The 16,248-nt window shown below is 42.2% G+C and overlaps 1 protein-coding gene across 1 annotated transcript in view; it reads left to right on the top strand.

Moving 5' to 3' along the window:
• The first annotated feature begins 2,102 nt into the window (after nucleotides 1-2,102).
• Nucleotides 2,103-16,248, top strand: part of LOC141019766 (heparan sulfate glucosamine 3-O-sulfotransferase 4-like) — an 83,395-nt gene continuing 69,249 nt past the window's right edge. Inside the window, exon 1 of the mRNA XM_073494767.1 lies at nucleotides 2,103-2,698. Coding sequence (XP_073350868.1) covers nucleotides 2,103-2,698 — 596 coding nt within the window. The remainder of the gene's footprint in view (nucleotides 2,699-16,248) is intronic.

Below are 16,248 nucleotides of genomic sequence, written 5' to 3'. Positions count from 1 at the left end.
CACCACCATCCCCTCCTCCCAGGACATAAAAGTGACACGTATTGTAGAAATGTTCATATGACACGCATTGAAACTTGCAAATTGAACATATCTGTGGTTAGCAGAAATGAGCACCAACATTTTATTCTGGCCACTTGTCTCTTCTCACCTGTTTCACATCATCATTTGCTACTCTGTCATTGTAAAAACATTGATATTTAAGCAGTTATCTCCACTGAGTTTTGAGAATCTTGACTATGTGTTAGGGGACTCAGCAATGTGAAGAGATATATTTCCCGCCTGTGCTTGTAGCGCTGGTTGGATGACAGATTTTGTGATTTGGTGGAAACGCATCGGGCTGAATGCAAATTTAAAGAGCTCCCTTGCGATGCTGTTGTCCTTTAGTACCACTGCGCCACTTTATACAACACTTTACTAAAATGACTTTGTGTCACCCCTGGTTTGCATGCTGAGGCAGTTAGAGGAGACACAGTTTAGTAAAGCCAACACACACATATGAATATTTCCCCCTCCCCCCCAACACCAGAACTTTAAATATAACAGTGGCTTGCTGTTCTGTTCTGTTCTGTTCTGAGATCCAGGCATTGCAAATTATTTGTGACCCAGTACAGAGTGTGACGCTGGCTCCGCCGGTGTGTTGGAGGTGCGTGATGAATGAGATCCTCTAATACAGGGAGACGTTTCAGTGGCATGCAATTTTAAATCCTCATATTGCGGCAACAAAGTGTACAAGTTAAGGTCTGGTGAATATTCTCATCAGTAATTACAGCCTGCGCCCGTGTGTAATAAATCCAGTGTATAATGCAGAACACAGGATTGTTTCCTGCATGTGCTGCCCTGCATTTAAGAGCCACTACACCCCCCCTCCCTCCCCAGTGACTCATCATTTACATTCAGGACACACTGTTGCTCATTATCCACTTTGAGTCGTATAACATGCGCTCACATTTGGCAGGATAAACTTCTCTTTGTGTCTTCTGTTGTTAATTAACTTAACGCAACGCTCCACAGAAAAACCAGCAGGGTGCAGACATGAGCTTTCTGTAAAAATGTAATCTCCATCGCAATTATTATTTGGAGATGGAGTTTGGGTAACTTTGTACAGTACGAGGTGACACACACTGTAATGACATCCCCGCATATTCCTGCTCTGTAATTCAGTCCTCTGTGAGTGTCCATGTGAAGGGTAGGGGACGTGTGGCTTTGTCCATACGCGTGTTTCAGATGAGGATATCTGACGTTCAGAGCCCTACTTGTGCACGGATAGAGGAGGAAAAAAAAAAGTGGGTGTACACACTAGTTGTGCTGTGTGGCTCCACGGCGCTTCACTTGAGATGAGCTCACCCAGCCGATGCGCACATCGTAGGATCCTACCAACGTGAGAAGGCGCAAGGCGGCAGGGACGGCGAGCAGCAGCCTCAGTGAGGAGAGTGGATGCCTTTGTGCAGCAGGCTGCCCACTTTCTACTACAAAAGTCAGGAGCAGAGAGAAGCGGAGGGGGATTGTGCGCCCGTTCGTCTCCTGTTGGGAAAGATTCAGTGGATTTGCTCTCGCCCGGATGGATGTGAATCCACTCTTGTATCGCAGACTGGACTGGACTTCGGGCTGGTGAGGAGGAGGAGAAGAAGAGGAAGAAGAGGAGGAAGAATCCCACTTTAAACACTGCTGCTCATTTTCTTTCCTCTCTTTATTTCCCTCCTTCTTCATAAAATGCCTACATTTCGCTCATCACACTCAGTCCAGTTCAAGCCAGGCTGCTCATCTGGAAGGACGCCAGACCTCCAGCCTCTCAAATCTGCAAGTTCAGTCCAATAAATTGTGACATTGTCTGTCAGCCTTGGAATAAAAAAGAAATCGACACTCAAGAGGAGAAGGGACGCGATATTCTCCCGGAATCTTAACGAGCTATTTCCCCGGCTATCCTTTTTTTTATATATAAATATGCGGTCAGGTTGGATTAGGTTGGTTTGGTCCAGCTTCACGCTTTTCCAGCTGGAGCAGCGCTGATAGTGACTGATTATTGCTGTTGATTTTTTGTCCATGCAAGACTCGGGGTGGAAACATGTCTGGCCACTTCTTTGAGAGGATCACTGCTATCAGAGATGGCATTTTGGTCCAGCACTTCGGTTTTCACCTCTAAAGTGCCCCGGAAAATCTTATTCATGTTCACCCTCTCCCTCTCTGTCACATACTTGTTCTATAGCTTGATGAGCTGCTACAACTCGCTGCAGTTCCCCCTGCAAGAGAACTACGCGTATCAAGGGAGGCTGGTGACGGAGGAGACAACTTTTGTGACATTGAGGGAGAAACTTTACTCCGCTTCCCAGGGCTTCAGCGAATTCACCGAGGCCGAGAGGACCACCGCGGTCTCCACCGTGAAGGATCATGCCGAGGCCGAGCAGAGGACGGTGGAGTGGATTAGGACGCAGGCGGCTCCGACCAAATCGGCGGCGGCGTATCGCACCACCGCGCTGGAGAGGGAGCACCAGGAATTCAGCACCACGGACAGCGAACTCAGGGTGAACTGCACCATGGATTACGGAGAGAAGAAACTTCCCCAAGCCATCATCATCGGGGTGAAGAAAGGGGGGACCAGAGCCCTGCTGGAGGCGCTCAGGGTGCACCCGGACGTCAGAGCCGTTGGGAATGAGCCACATTTCTTTGACAGGAACTACGAGAAGGGGCTGGACTGGTACCGGTGAGTTACAGTCTCAGTGTGATCTAGCCCCAGTGTTTCTGTTTGAGCCAGATCCATTGCTAATCATGCACACTCCAGCCTCCTCCTTGCTGTTTTCCAATTCCAATAAATCTTTTTTTTTTTTCATTCGTATTTAATTTGAAAGACTCAAAACCTGCAGGAGATCAGACACAGAGGATAAATCATTTCTCAAACTTTTCATCTCTGCACATCAGCTACACAAGCTAATTTTTTTTGTGGTTCTGATAATAAATAAAGCCTGTGGATTGGATTATCTCACTCCAGCAAGTTTCACATCCTTGCATTTTGAGTGACACCAATACAAAGCAAAGGCTGCCTGGAAATGCAGGGGAAAAAAGTGGTTTGTAAAGTGGTTGGTATGATTTGTATAAATTGGTAAAATGGTCCTTTAACAGAGTGTGTAAGAGCACCTGAGAGAGGTGAGGTCTGTAATCTTGTGTTGAGAGTATATATTTATACTGCTCACAGGAGAGTTTCCACTCTGCTTCTGAACCATGATGTGTGTGTCATTACAGGCTGTAGTGAACTCCATTGTTGCAGATCCAGGGTGGTCTTAAACAGCAGAATCACACTTCACCAAGCATGGTGGCAGACAGACACACACAGATGAGGGCCACGGGCCAGGATTCTGTTCAACATCACGTTTTATTTATTTTTTTTGGGGGGGGGGTCTGCTTCCTGTATCAGCTGGTGAACATGAAACACGTGATGGAAAACACAGTGTCCATGTGTTCTCATATTATTTTCTTACACTAATCAAGAGGAATTGGCTCATTATTCAGTTCATTATTCCTCAGTTTTAGTTGCACACATGCATAGTCATGCACACAGATTTAAAGAGTTCTTTTATAGGAGCACATTTTCATGTGATACGTATCAGACTGCAAGTATTTAAAGGTGAACTAGTTTTTTTTTTTCTCGCTTGACTCCGCTTTCATGTTAAAGTCTGTCAGTATTTTCTCCTCCTACTCAACCCATCATTTAGCAGAGCACCTCCTTTGCTTGAATTGCACAACACGTGAGAGTGTTGCATTTTTTTGATCTTGAATTGTTAGTTAGTGTCTGGCTGACATTCAGTCCAGCTTTATTAGCCAGTGAGCTGCCTGTTTATCATTCCCGTGTTTATGTGAGAAAAAAAATCAATTTGAGGGTTCACTCATGGTCAGTTGGTCATGGCTCCGCTTGGCGTTCCTCTCGCATAATGATGTTTGACCGAGGGAATTCAAGACTTTCTAACGGAGTCAATGAGCTGACGAGAATGACGCTGACTCAAGGTCCCTTCTGTTCCTCCGGAGAAACCCGGGTCTGTTACGCCGGTGTTTGGGTTGTGGAGCATCTGCTTTCATCTTGCTGCATAGACATGGGAGCTCTCGGCTGTTCATTTAGCCTGTGTTAATGCAAGCTGTTTCATTACGCTTCCGGTGAAAGGCTCATTAGACAGGAGGATGACATGCTTACATAAATAATAATAAGTGTGCTCGTGTGTTTTAGGGCCCCAGAGCCGAAAAAATCCCCACAGGAGCCTTAATTTTGTATCCGACGCTGTCCTGTGAGGAACGTTCACCTCTGAATGGTGCATTCAGGGAGCCAGTGAACACACAGGCCACATTTTTACACCAGTGGGTATAAAGTTGATGGTTTAATGGGTAAAAAATAATGACGAATTGAGCCACGCTGAGGCAAAAAAAAATCCATTCAGGCCACGTTTGTTTGTTTCTACACAATGCCTTTTACTGCATCGCTCTCCTCTGGCTAATGTGCACTTAATGGAAGTGAAATTATGATCAGTTACAGATGTTTGCAAGCATTTGACATTGGTGTAGTAGAACGAGACCAGTAATCTCATAAAATGTGATTCATAAATTCAGGCCTGTCTCAGTAACACCTGCTCCACATGTTGATGGATGTGAATGACAAACTATGGGGAGATGTAATCCTAAGGCGTCTCATCAGAGCTTACATGTACTCAAATGCTCACTCAGTCTCGGTGAATCCAACGATATCTGCAGGAGCTTGTATCGACTGGTGATATTTTTCAGTTACAGTTTATCCTACACATATTCAGGTGCAGTGATCTTCAGTACGGGGTTGTGTGTTTGAGCTGTTTGTGTGTGCTTAGGGGAATACTTTCCTGTGGCTTTATGTGATCTTGTGCGATCGTGTGTGATTTGAGCTCTGGAGGAAAGAAAAGAGGATGAAGGGAAGTTCCATCGAGTTTTTGTGCTGTGAATTAAAGAACCTGCCACGAGGTGAGGAAACATGGTGGGTTCATTCAGGCAAGCCTGGAGCCTTTGCCACTGCAGTACAGCTGGGGTTATAGTCAAACCCAATCCCCTGGATAAATGTACATTTCTGAAAACCATGGTGATACTTTAGATTTCCTTGGGTTCAATTTTCTATTTTATGTTGTGACAAGACTCTGCTTATGGTCTTTTTAGGTTTAGGCAACAAAATCCACTGAGTTAGGGTGAGGAAATGTTCATGTTTTGCTTAAAGTACCTGTTTTGGTTGCCACAAACACGACTGGAAATTGTCCCGTGGTTTTCTTTAAGGTATCCAGTGGTGTCATGCTTGCAAATTTTGAAATGCAGTCTCAAACTGTGGCCACTGGCTTGGCAGCCTTCTCATCTGTTACCTACACCACCTCCTCAGGTCATAAATGTAACGTGAATGTATTGAGACACCTGTTGTAGAAATGTCCCTGTGCTACGTAGCTTTTTACAAATAGAATAGTGAACATCAGTGGTTTGCAGAAATGTTAACAGCCAACATTTCATCCTGGCGACTCGGCTGGTTGCACAGTAGGGTTATAGTCCAGCTGAATGAGATTGTGAACATGTGTTTGTGCTACTTGAACATTCAGCTTCAGACACCTCATTTAGAAAAAATGCATCTGTCCAGTAAAGGCTTTTTTTGCCACTTTCCTCTGACTTGGGTAAAGTATCATGAAGAATCAGCTCCTCCAAGGATGTTATCATTATCTTGGCAAATGTTTGACATGGTCAAACCTCAGTGACAGTGGTGGAATAAAAGGAAATATGTGCTCTTTTATGTAGGCAGCAGCGAACGCCCCCTCCTATTCCACAGTCACTGTGTTCTCCTGCTGAAGTGAAGGCAGGCAGTACAACTTGTCAGCTTGTGTTGTGTAGAGGCTGCATGTACAGTACATGTGTTGTCGACAGGAATCTTAAAAACGGCACTTCATCAATTCTGAAGTTATTTGAAATAATTACATTCATTTTAAAAAAGGTAACTGGCCATTTATTTTGCAACTGAAGCGTTTTCTTGGAGCTTTGAGTCTTTGTGTTGTTGTTGTGTGAGAGGATTCACGAAATTAGTATATTATATAGACTAAATCACAATTGTTGCACTCAGATTCACTTTTATATATAGGCTGGGGACTCAAATGACATTTTGACACATGCGTCTCCAGTAGCGGTTGGATCTGAATCATGCTTGTGTGATTTATGCTTGTTAGTGTTTCAATGTATCTGTTAAAATTGCAAATGAAACGCATCACATGATTTTTTTTTATGGCATCAGTCCATGTTATCAGTAGTTAGAGATGGTTTTTTGATCCATGTGTTCATAAAAATGCTTCCAAAAACCTTTTTGCAACCGCTTTACACCGAACAGTGAATTTCTTTTTAAAAAATTAGCATTTAATCCAACGTTTCCATCGTGCAACACCTAACTTAATGTCATGTGAATCCTCACAATTTCAATTACGATTCCCCTGTCAACTATTTGAATGCACAACAGTTCTCATTTCATTGCTGTGCTCCCATTGATGTATCTTAATAATGCACGTTACTGCACATGCTGCCTTTTCACCAATTAATACAAGAACTCCGGTTAATCTAAACTCCCTTTTCATTTAGAAAGCCAGTATACAATATGTAAAGATGCATCTTTTCAATACCAGTATCTGTGTGACCCACCTCAGTACATACACATAATATAAATCTTTCTCCAAGAGCTTCACAAGTACTGTAGTGTTGTCACAATACTGGGATTTCTAGCTTCTATACACTGCCTTGAAAATATCGATGTTCAATACCATGTTTAACAACATGGGTAAAAACTGACATGACACAAAGGGCATACAACTGTGATTTTTATCTAAAGATAAATACAACAAGGCTTGTGGACTGTGTGTTTCTAGCAAAAGCATCTAAATGAATTGATTATGGAGGTGGAGCGATGTGGCATCTCGCTGTTGGTAAAGAGAGTGAAATAATGCAGCTAGTGCTGGTGTGTCAATACTGTGAAGAATGAGGCCTGAAACTGTCGATATTTTGATCTCTTTGACAACGCTAATTACAAGTGCGCTTCAATCTACAAAAAAATACATTTTCACATTGCACCTCTAAGACCGGGGTACTTCCTGACACATGACTCTGCTGCATGCTCCTCTCTCAGATGGCTTCAAACTCCTGATTATGCTCCGTCGCTGCATCGGTGCAGAATCCTCCACGTCGGCATCACAATGCATCTAAGAATCATTGATTTTCAACACGTCTAATACAACTATGTTATTCTGTTGCTGTTGTTTTACTTCCACATTTTTCTGTTTAATGCAATATTAAGCATCTGACCCGTTACTGACACGTTACCGGATTAGGGATTAACTCCAATTGTGGAGGCGGAGGGAAAACAATGCTTTGTTTCTGTTTTTTAATTTATTTTGTAGAGTAATTCTTCCATCATGAACACTTCAGAATGTGGCACAAAGATGGTTTTAGCCTCCTGTATAAACTCAGCACATATCTAATATTCACATCAGGATTCTTGTTTATTATTGCGGGTCTGGTATGAACCTCCATCGACGGGCCCAGATTGGTGATTGGTCCTGCTTTCCTGTTTTTAGTGCTCTTGGACAGTTTCTCCAGTGTGTTTTGGGCTTACTTGAACAAGCAATTAGCAATGTAGAGCCATCATTACCGTACACAGAGGACTTTCAACAGCCAATTGGCGCTTCTAATGTTGCCTCTATTTCTGAGTAAAGAGGATGAGCCACCGCAAGGATTTAACTTATCTGTTCTCTTGAGCATGCCTCAACCTGGAATAGGAAACGTTTGATGCATGATGACCAATCCAGCAAATGTTACCCCAGCTCCCTGCCAGTATTTGTATACTTTAGTGGAATCATAATGTGCCTCATGAATTGTGCTAAATAACGCCATTGATTATCGATCATACATGAAGATTTATGTGTGCTGTGGGCGAGCTTTCTCAGCAGGAATTCACACTTGTTAGGGACCGGCCTAATGAGGGCTTATTAGTGAGGTTTTACACTTGGAATTTTTTTGCAAAATGCCAAACAAATAGCGTTTACATTAATGCTAATGAATAGGGTTGGAGAGGAGCAACTGCCAGAGAAGAAAAAATCCGAAAAAGAACAGAAAAATAATCACAAAATGTTGCTGGCTGAGGAAGAAAAAAACATGGCGTGATCAATTACAGTGAAATCTTGTTGACAGAGCAGTTATTTTTCCAAAATTGTTCAAATTTGGTGCATCACACATAAAACGCCTAAAGCCCTTGACATTTCAGCTAACTCACAGATTAACAGTGGCAGTTTCAGCCGCTTTTCTCGTTGTAAAAAGCATTTTGAGGAGTGTCAGATTGTCCGATTTAGATTAATTCCAGCTGAAAAGCATGTGTGGCCGGATCAAATAATACAGCAGAAGGCACAAGCTTTCTCATCTACTGAGGCTCGATGGGATTCTGCTCTGCATTGATGTGCGAACTGGACAGTCAGCAGAGTGGGAACAGTCCCTTCACAAGGAGGAGGAACGGCTTTCTTCACACTGAGAGAACCTGCCATGGAGCCGTTGTGTTAATAGTTTCTGATCTGAAAGGTTCAAGGGAACAAAAAGTGCATATCATGCTATATGTGTTTGTATTCTGACTTTAGGCTCTGGTATGATCGGTATCAGTGTCTTCTGGAGGTGCAAACTCGAACTGATACTTTCCCGGAAAATCATTACAGGAGTCATAAATAAAGCTTTATCAACACACAACCATAGATCTGAAATGAATTATGTGTGAAATTCATCAAAAATCAATACGACCCTGAAACACAGATCTTAAAATTTCAAGTAACTCTGTCTATGTGCCCTTGTGCTTCTAGTGCATGTGTGTGTGTGTGTGTGTGTGTGTGTGTGTGTGTGTGTGTGTGTAACCCACCCTACTTCTGCTTGGATGCCTTGTAATATTCAGAACCTACTGTGAGACATCTACTTCCTGAAAACGATGCTACATGGAAGAAAGTCTGACTCCTCTTTGCACAACACCGCCTGAAATCTCAACAAAAGAACCGCGTTACACAAAACATTCAACGATAATGTAAAATATGACAGTGCTACCGTTTTGGCTTCGAAATTACCTGATGCAATCCTGTTGAATCACAGTGAATGTATTTGTATTGAGTAGACAGTGCTGCCCATAAGGGGGGAAAAGGGTCCCAAATGCTAGCTGCACCCGTGGAGACTAGCAATAATCATGTTCATCCTAAATTAAGCATTTTATCTTGAACCAAATTAATGAGCATTACCTGTTAAAACATCAAGAATTCAAGTTTCAGTTTGATTTATTGTTGCATTAGTAAAATGTGACCCGTTTCATCATTTGATCTTAATTAACTACGAGCTCGCTAGGCTACTAGCTACTAGCACTCAAATATTAATGTCAGAAAAGAAAGAGAAGAAGAAAAAGGGGAAGTAAAAGACTCAAATAATAATCTATTAACCAACGTTTTTTTTGAGAATTAAAGCCAGAATGCTAACGTTACAGCTAACGTTACTCACGGTAGCTAATACTACTTTTGCACCAACACTAGCGCGTATATATATATTTTTTTTAAATGCAGGATGAACGATTGACATCTTTCACATTGCCAGGAGACGACTTCGCTGTGCCTCATGACGAGGGGCAAATATTGCCGTGTCCACCCAGGTGTCCGATAAATACTCGGGATTACTTCAGAGTCAATTGCAAGAACACAAATTGAAGTATGGAAGACGGTTACACACACACCCTTAACATCTACTCCACATAAACTGTGGAAAGAAATGCACAATTTGCAATTCAACAGCCTTACTGCTTTTTGAGCTGAAATACAATCCACTAAAATGAATTGTCCGTCCATTTAATCTGTGTATGAACAGAGTTTTACACTCACATCCACGTCTCACAATAATTGGCCAAAAGCCGTAAATTAGACTTCTCTCGTAAAGTTTCTCAGTATAAGACTTAACAGGGTATAAAACTGATTTATATACTGTACTTCATCAAATAACTGCCACTAAGACTGTACTGTTAGAGCCAGAAGAAAAGACAATACTCGGTAACAGGAGTGTGTCCTGCATATCCTGAATAACTTATCGCTCTGTCAGCCCACTGCTAACACACTTCAGCCGCCACCTCCTGAAACACCACAGTTTCACCACTCTATGGATCTGACCCAGTGTTAAAGGATTTATTGCCAAGCTCACCTGTTTATGAGGCGAATACATCATCTATCAAACTCATAGCGCCACAGTCGGGACTTGGCAGGGCTGAATTAAAAGCATATTTTAAGGAGAAAAAAGACGAAAGCAACAGCAGGTCGTAATCTAAACAACTTTGTGTTGGAGGAGTTTCATGACTTTCATGGCACTGTGCTGATTTACCAGCTTTAATTCATACGAGATTTTTAAAAAACTGGTGTAAAATCCAAGAAGATGAAACTGCAGTATCTATGGTCAACATGTGAGAAAAATCATAATGTGCCCTGTGTATCCTTTGTCTCCTCTGTAAAGTATTTATACATTGATAAATCAGCTAGCTGAGAACAAGAACAAAAGTTTTACTGAGGTTTGCAAGCTCTAATATCTCTGTGTTATTAAAATGACACTTTAACCCCTATGCAATAAAATTTGAGAGGGAGCGCCTATAAATCTTTAGAGTCGTATTCTTATTCTTTCAGGGCTGCGGCCCCGTGCTGCTGAGAAACGAGTCGGCGATGGCTTCCAGCTCCGTGGTGATTAGTCCCAGTACGCACTGTTGTTATTCCAGCCTGCTCTGAAACGATTTCGCTTTTGTTGCCGACTTTTTTCAATCATCTTTTCCTGTTGCTTTGTGCGATGTGGCCTTTTTAAAAGCATGTCGCACAATGAGCGTTGTCATATCCAAGGCCTTTTCCCTTTGTGTGTGTTGTAATGTGCTCTAATCAATAGATCCCACACAGATTTAAAACTTTTAGCTCAGTCAAAGTCACACAATGGAGCGCACTCATTCCTCACCTTATCAAAGAAACAGATCCTGTCGTTGCACTGTATTATAAAGAATTCACAACTTCTTTTTTTTATGAAATATTAAAGTCTATTCATGGATGCAGTGTGTATCACATCTGAATCAGCCTCTGTGGGGCTTTGAAGGAACAGTGTGTGCTGCAGCTCAGGCTTTGCTGTACCTGCAACCTCTGGTCGTGCGACAGGACCCGGTGACAGAGGTGTGTAATGGAGACATGGATCCAGTGCCGGGGCCAGAACCAGAAAGTCTAAATCCAGCGTTTATCCCTTGTTTAGCCCTGCTTTCCGTTTCTCAGCTGCTCCATGGGCAGCTTAGCGCCTGACTCTTGCCACCTGACTGGGAGCCCGTGACTCCACTCAGTGGGGAGATGGGAAAGAGCAAGGTGGGCCAGATCCCCGAGTAGGCACGCTGCCATCCCTTCCAGCTGGGCCTGTGTGCCGCTGCAGTGCCTCCCTGTCCTGCGCCTTCCCCAACATGGCAGAATCTGCCTACGCCTGATAAGACGGCGCCAAGACTCACAAGGACGCACCTCTGAGTGCTCCGATGCCAGTGCTGCAGTTGTGGAATTAAACTTTTTAATTAGCAGCATACCCCATGCGCTGTCAAGAGAGTGGACCGCTTCAGTACAGACTTTCTCATTGCCCACCCTCTTTCCACTTGATTAAACTCCCAAGCATCATGGAGCTCTGAGGTTCCAGTTACCACAGGAGCAATCATGTTTATTTCTTGTTTGAGCATCTCTTTAGATGCAGCATAGCACAAGAAAATTACTCATTATATCCTACAGCTAGAAAGGGCAGCCTATTTCATCTGCTTTAGCTCGTACACAGCACTTTATAAATCAATCTATTGAACAGTAAGCCAACTGTGGAATCAATGTTATGATGAAATCATCTTCTCCGTGAGTAAGAAGTGACTTCTTCCTGTAAGAAGGCTCTCCTCAGTGATGATCAGATGTGCGGCTGATTGTCGAGTGTAACGATGGAGTACCACTGAGTGTCTGTGATCTCAGAGCTGAAAACTGCCTATCCACATATTTTACATTGTCAATGGTGCCTTGCACGGCCAAATGTATACATGACTGTGTCAATTTACATCAATCATTAATGCCCCGCATGCATGATGTATGTGTATCCACGTGTTATGGATTCAGTGCAAGTGCAATGTCTTTCATGTTCAGGGCTGTTTCTGCACATCCATCAGAAGCCCTGAGAGGGTTCATCTTTAATTATATTTCATAAGACTCAAAATAATTTAAAAGTATTTTATTTTAAATGAAACTTTATGCAACTTTACTTCTTCTGCTCAGTGTTATGCCATCAGACTATAGTCTGTCAAATTGTATCTTGACATGCACACCGGCCCCTCTGATGTCTGATCTTGGTTTCAGTCACATTTAGGATATGCTTTGGAATATAATATAAAACCGAACCAAACATTGTTTTTTTACATCTGAACCTGACTCGAGCCCGGCACAGTTAAAGGTAAGGAGGGTTATTCTGGAGAAATATAGTTGATTGATTACAAAGGCAATCCAGGCACCCCAAAAAGACGCTTGGATCTGATGCTCGAAACATGTTGGCTTTTGTAATGTTTGCCCTTTTAATCTTTTAGCTGTGAGAATGTAGGCTTTTTAGTATTTCCTTCCTTATTTCTTGATATTTTCTTTTTTTTTGGAGTGCCTAGACTGCCTTTGTATTCCCTTTCTCACATTTTCCAAGAGCACCTGACACAGTGTTTGCCTACGTATGTTACATAGAGCAACCAGCCTTCTTCTCTTTTTTCAAACATAGTTTATTGTTGACTTTCATTCCCAGGTCATTTAATACGACGCCTCCAGGCTGAATACTTACCCACAGCGTCGGTTTTCTACAACCTGGGAATGAGACTCAACAATAAACTCTTTCTCCAGAATTACCTTTGCACTGAGCTTCTGCGTCACACAGCTGTTACTATGGTTACAGCTTACCTGTTTACCCTGATTACAGAAATGTACAGTGTAGGTGGCCTTGAAAAGATATTGCTCCACACACATGGATATAAAGTTAAATTATATACATATGGTTACACATACACTTACGTGTACAGAACTGAAGTCACATCCAGGCAGTAACTACTCATCCCTTTTGTTTACACTGGAGAACTTGAACGCACCATGTCAACTGACATGACCGATCCTAACCCCTGCGCAGATATCATTTCTAACCTACACTTTGGGGCAGTGAAGGCAACATCATGCTGAAAATGCTTATTTGCTTGCCTGCCAAGAGTTAAATGAGAAAACTGAATATCACTCTGATGTCTGTAAGCTTAATATATGTAAAGCCTACCGTCAGCAGCCAGTTAGCTTAGCTTAGCACAATGACTGGAAGCAGTCTACTAACCTAATAACCTATAAAGCTCACCACGTTACTCGTTGCATCTCGTTGTGTTAATACACACAGACACCTGTGTAAACACAGCAAATCCCCATTTTACAGGAGGTTATGTGTCGAGCTGTCCTTGGTTTCTGGATGATGAAGAAGTGAGATGCAATGTGTTAATTAGTGAGCTTCACAGGTGCAGATGGCTGAATTTCATGATGTTTTGACAGAAACAGGCTAACTGTTACACCTTGTTTTTAGCCTTTGTGCTGAGCTTAGTAGCACCTCATTCCAGCTAAATATTAAGCGTACAGACACATGAGCGTTGTGAACCATCTCATCCAACTCGCAGAGAGGATGCATGTAAGCATATTTTGAAAAATGTTAGTAAGGCTTTCCCTAAGCTAGTTAGGGAGAGGCTAACCTGTAAGCTAGGGAAATGGCTAAAGACTGTTTTGGCTCAGAATTTGTGATTTAATTCAGTGTTGCCTTCTAAAATCAAAGCAAAACCACAAATATAAGTCATGCTGTGATGGATATTGGAGGTAAATGACATCACAATATGAACATTTTGCCACTTAAACCATCAAAACATTAACCCAAATATGAAAAGGGCCATTCGGCACCACATAAATGTATTTGCTGAGACAGGGTTGCACTAGAAGCTCTTCCCCCAGTTAAATAACATTGTCTGCAGATTTTTTACAGAATGCATTTGCATCATCTGGTTTTGAATAATTGAAATCTCAGGTGAAATTTTCCTTTTGTAAAACACTGCACATTTGAATTTCAACAAGTACAGCCACGAAAAGCTGCAACTGTTTCAGCACAGCTAATTAGTACAACCATTACAACACCATTCTCCAGGTTCTTACATTTCCTGCAGCAGATATCCCAACACTGTGGATCAACACATACTGTACAGAGCACAGTGCTGAATTACCTTTCAGGAGCTTTTCCCTTTCTGCTGTGTTTTGTTTTGGCTGAATAGCGGCTCTTTTTTCATTTCATTCCAGGATTTCAGATTGGTTTGATCTTATTCTCGCGATCTCTATTGTAACATGGGAATTATGGAAGAAGTAACGTCGCTCCATCCTTTTTGCATATGGAGAAAAAAAAACCCCTCTTGAGCAGTTAATGGGTATAGCCAATTTCATCCTGCCTTTGGTCCTGTTCAGAATTCATGTGCGTTCCTCCTCTCTCTCTCTCACACACACACATCCATCTCTTTCTCTTGCTCTGCTGTAGCTACACTCCGATGCTTTCAAGTGGAAGTCTATTTTACTTATGGTTAGAATTTAATTCGCCGTTTTTTTCCCCTTCCATTGCTATGAAGTGGCCGTGGGTTATGGTTCACCATCAAGGCTCATATCCACTTTATTTTTGTGTCCATCAAAAGAGGCGGATAAATTCAGAGCAGCCTTCTCCTGCGTCGTCGCTGAAATAGAAGGGAGGACTTAGGCTTGTGTTTTTGTTCCACGACATGGACAGATTGTCTGAAAATGAAAGACACAGCTTCATCTGCTAAATTATTTATTTTGGACCCAAAATAAAGTATAAGCTGAAGTCATTTTATGCTCAAAGGGATTCCTCTCTCCCAAAAGATTATTTGCATGCAACAGAATTGCCGTGATGTGCCTCTAGTCTGGAGGAACAATGATTGTGCTCTGCAGAAATGCCGGTTTACAAACGTCTTTAAATCTCTGCAAATAAGACTACCTTGGGACAAATACGCATGTCAATCATACTTGTCAAGATTCCAATTTTCCTTCCACATCTCCTGGAGCACTTGCGCCGCTCATGCTCCTTATTGGCTGCGAGGGATGTGGTCTCATGACACGAGCTGATGCATTTGTTCAGTCAAAGGGAAAACCCTGACAGGAATGGTCATGAAGCCAAGATACGGGGACTGCTGGGAGTATGTTTCAAATGTGTGTCCGTGAGCTGATAGGTGCCTCTGTAGTGTGTTATGCTGAGGGATGGAGGGGGAATGAAAATGTTGGCTTCTCCCAGTAGTATAGGCAGCATTATCATATGACCATTACGCAGTAGACATATGCAGCAATATGCAGCGTATGGCAGTTTTTTCCATCAAGAAGAGCTTGGCAATTTTTGTGAAAGCAAACAAATTAGCATCAAAGGGCTGGCTGCTAAATATAGATACCATTTCAGACATTTTTCAATAATCTCATTACCTTTTTATTTTCAGCCCAGTCACCAGAATACAATGCTAGCATTGTACATTTCTGCAAATCACTGATATATACTACATTTGTATGTTTCATACATATTGTATCAGAGCTTCTACAATACGTGTCATATCATATTCACATTTGAGCTGACTTTCATGTCAGGAGAAGGACAGGATGGTGATGGCATGACAGCTAAAAGGCAAGATGGCTGCCAAGCCAGAGACCACTGTTCAGGACGATGGTTCAACATTTGTAAGCGCGAAATCACTGTGTAGTGCATTTTTAACAAGATGCTGGGACATTTTGTGGCAACATACTGGATATTTTTAAAGAGATTCTCGGACATTTTCCAACCTTGTTAACAAAACCAGATATTTTTTAGGGAGACATCAGGACAAATTCCAGCCATGTTTGTAGCGACAGAGCCTGGTAAGCTAAAGCATGATGTTTTCCAAATCCTAACCAAGTGTTTTTTGTGCCTAAACCTAACCAGAACAGAAGTAAAGATAAAGTCATGAAGAAACATAAACATATCCACATTCTGGCGCTTGAGATGTCTTCTTCAAAGATTCGATGGAAACGTAAAGTTCACTTATTGAGGTGATCTTTGAAGCCGAATGCATCTCGTGCTCCTCACACCATCTACAGTTTCAGCAACAACCTGACAGACTTAATT

Source organism: Pagrus major, chromosome 23 (genome assembly GCF_040436345.1).
Source record: "Pagrus major chromosome 23, Pma_NU_1.0".
Taxonomy (NCBI): Eukaryota; Metazoa; Chordata; class Actinopteri; order Spariformes; family Sparidae; genus Pagrus; species Pagrus major.
Note: the sequence above shows the minus strand (reverse complement) of the source record. Positions and strands in the feature narration are given on the sequence as shown.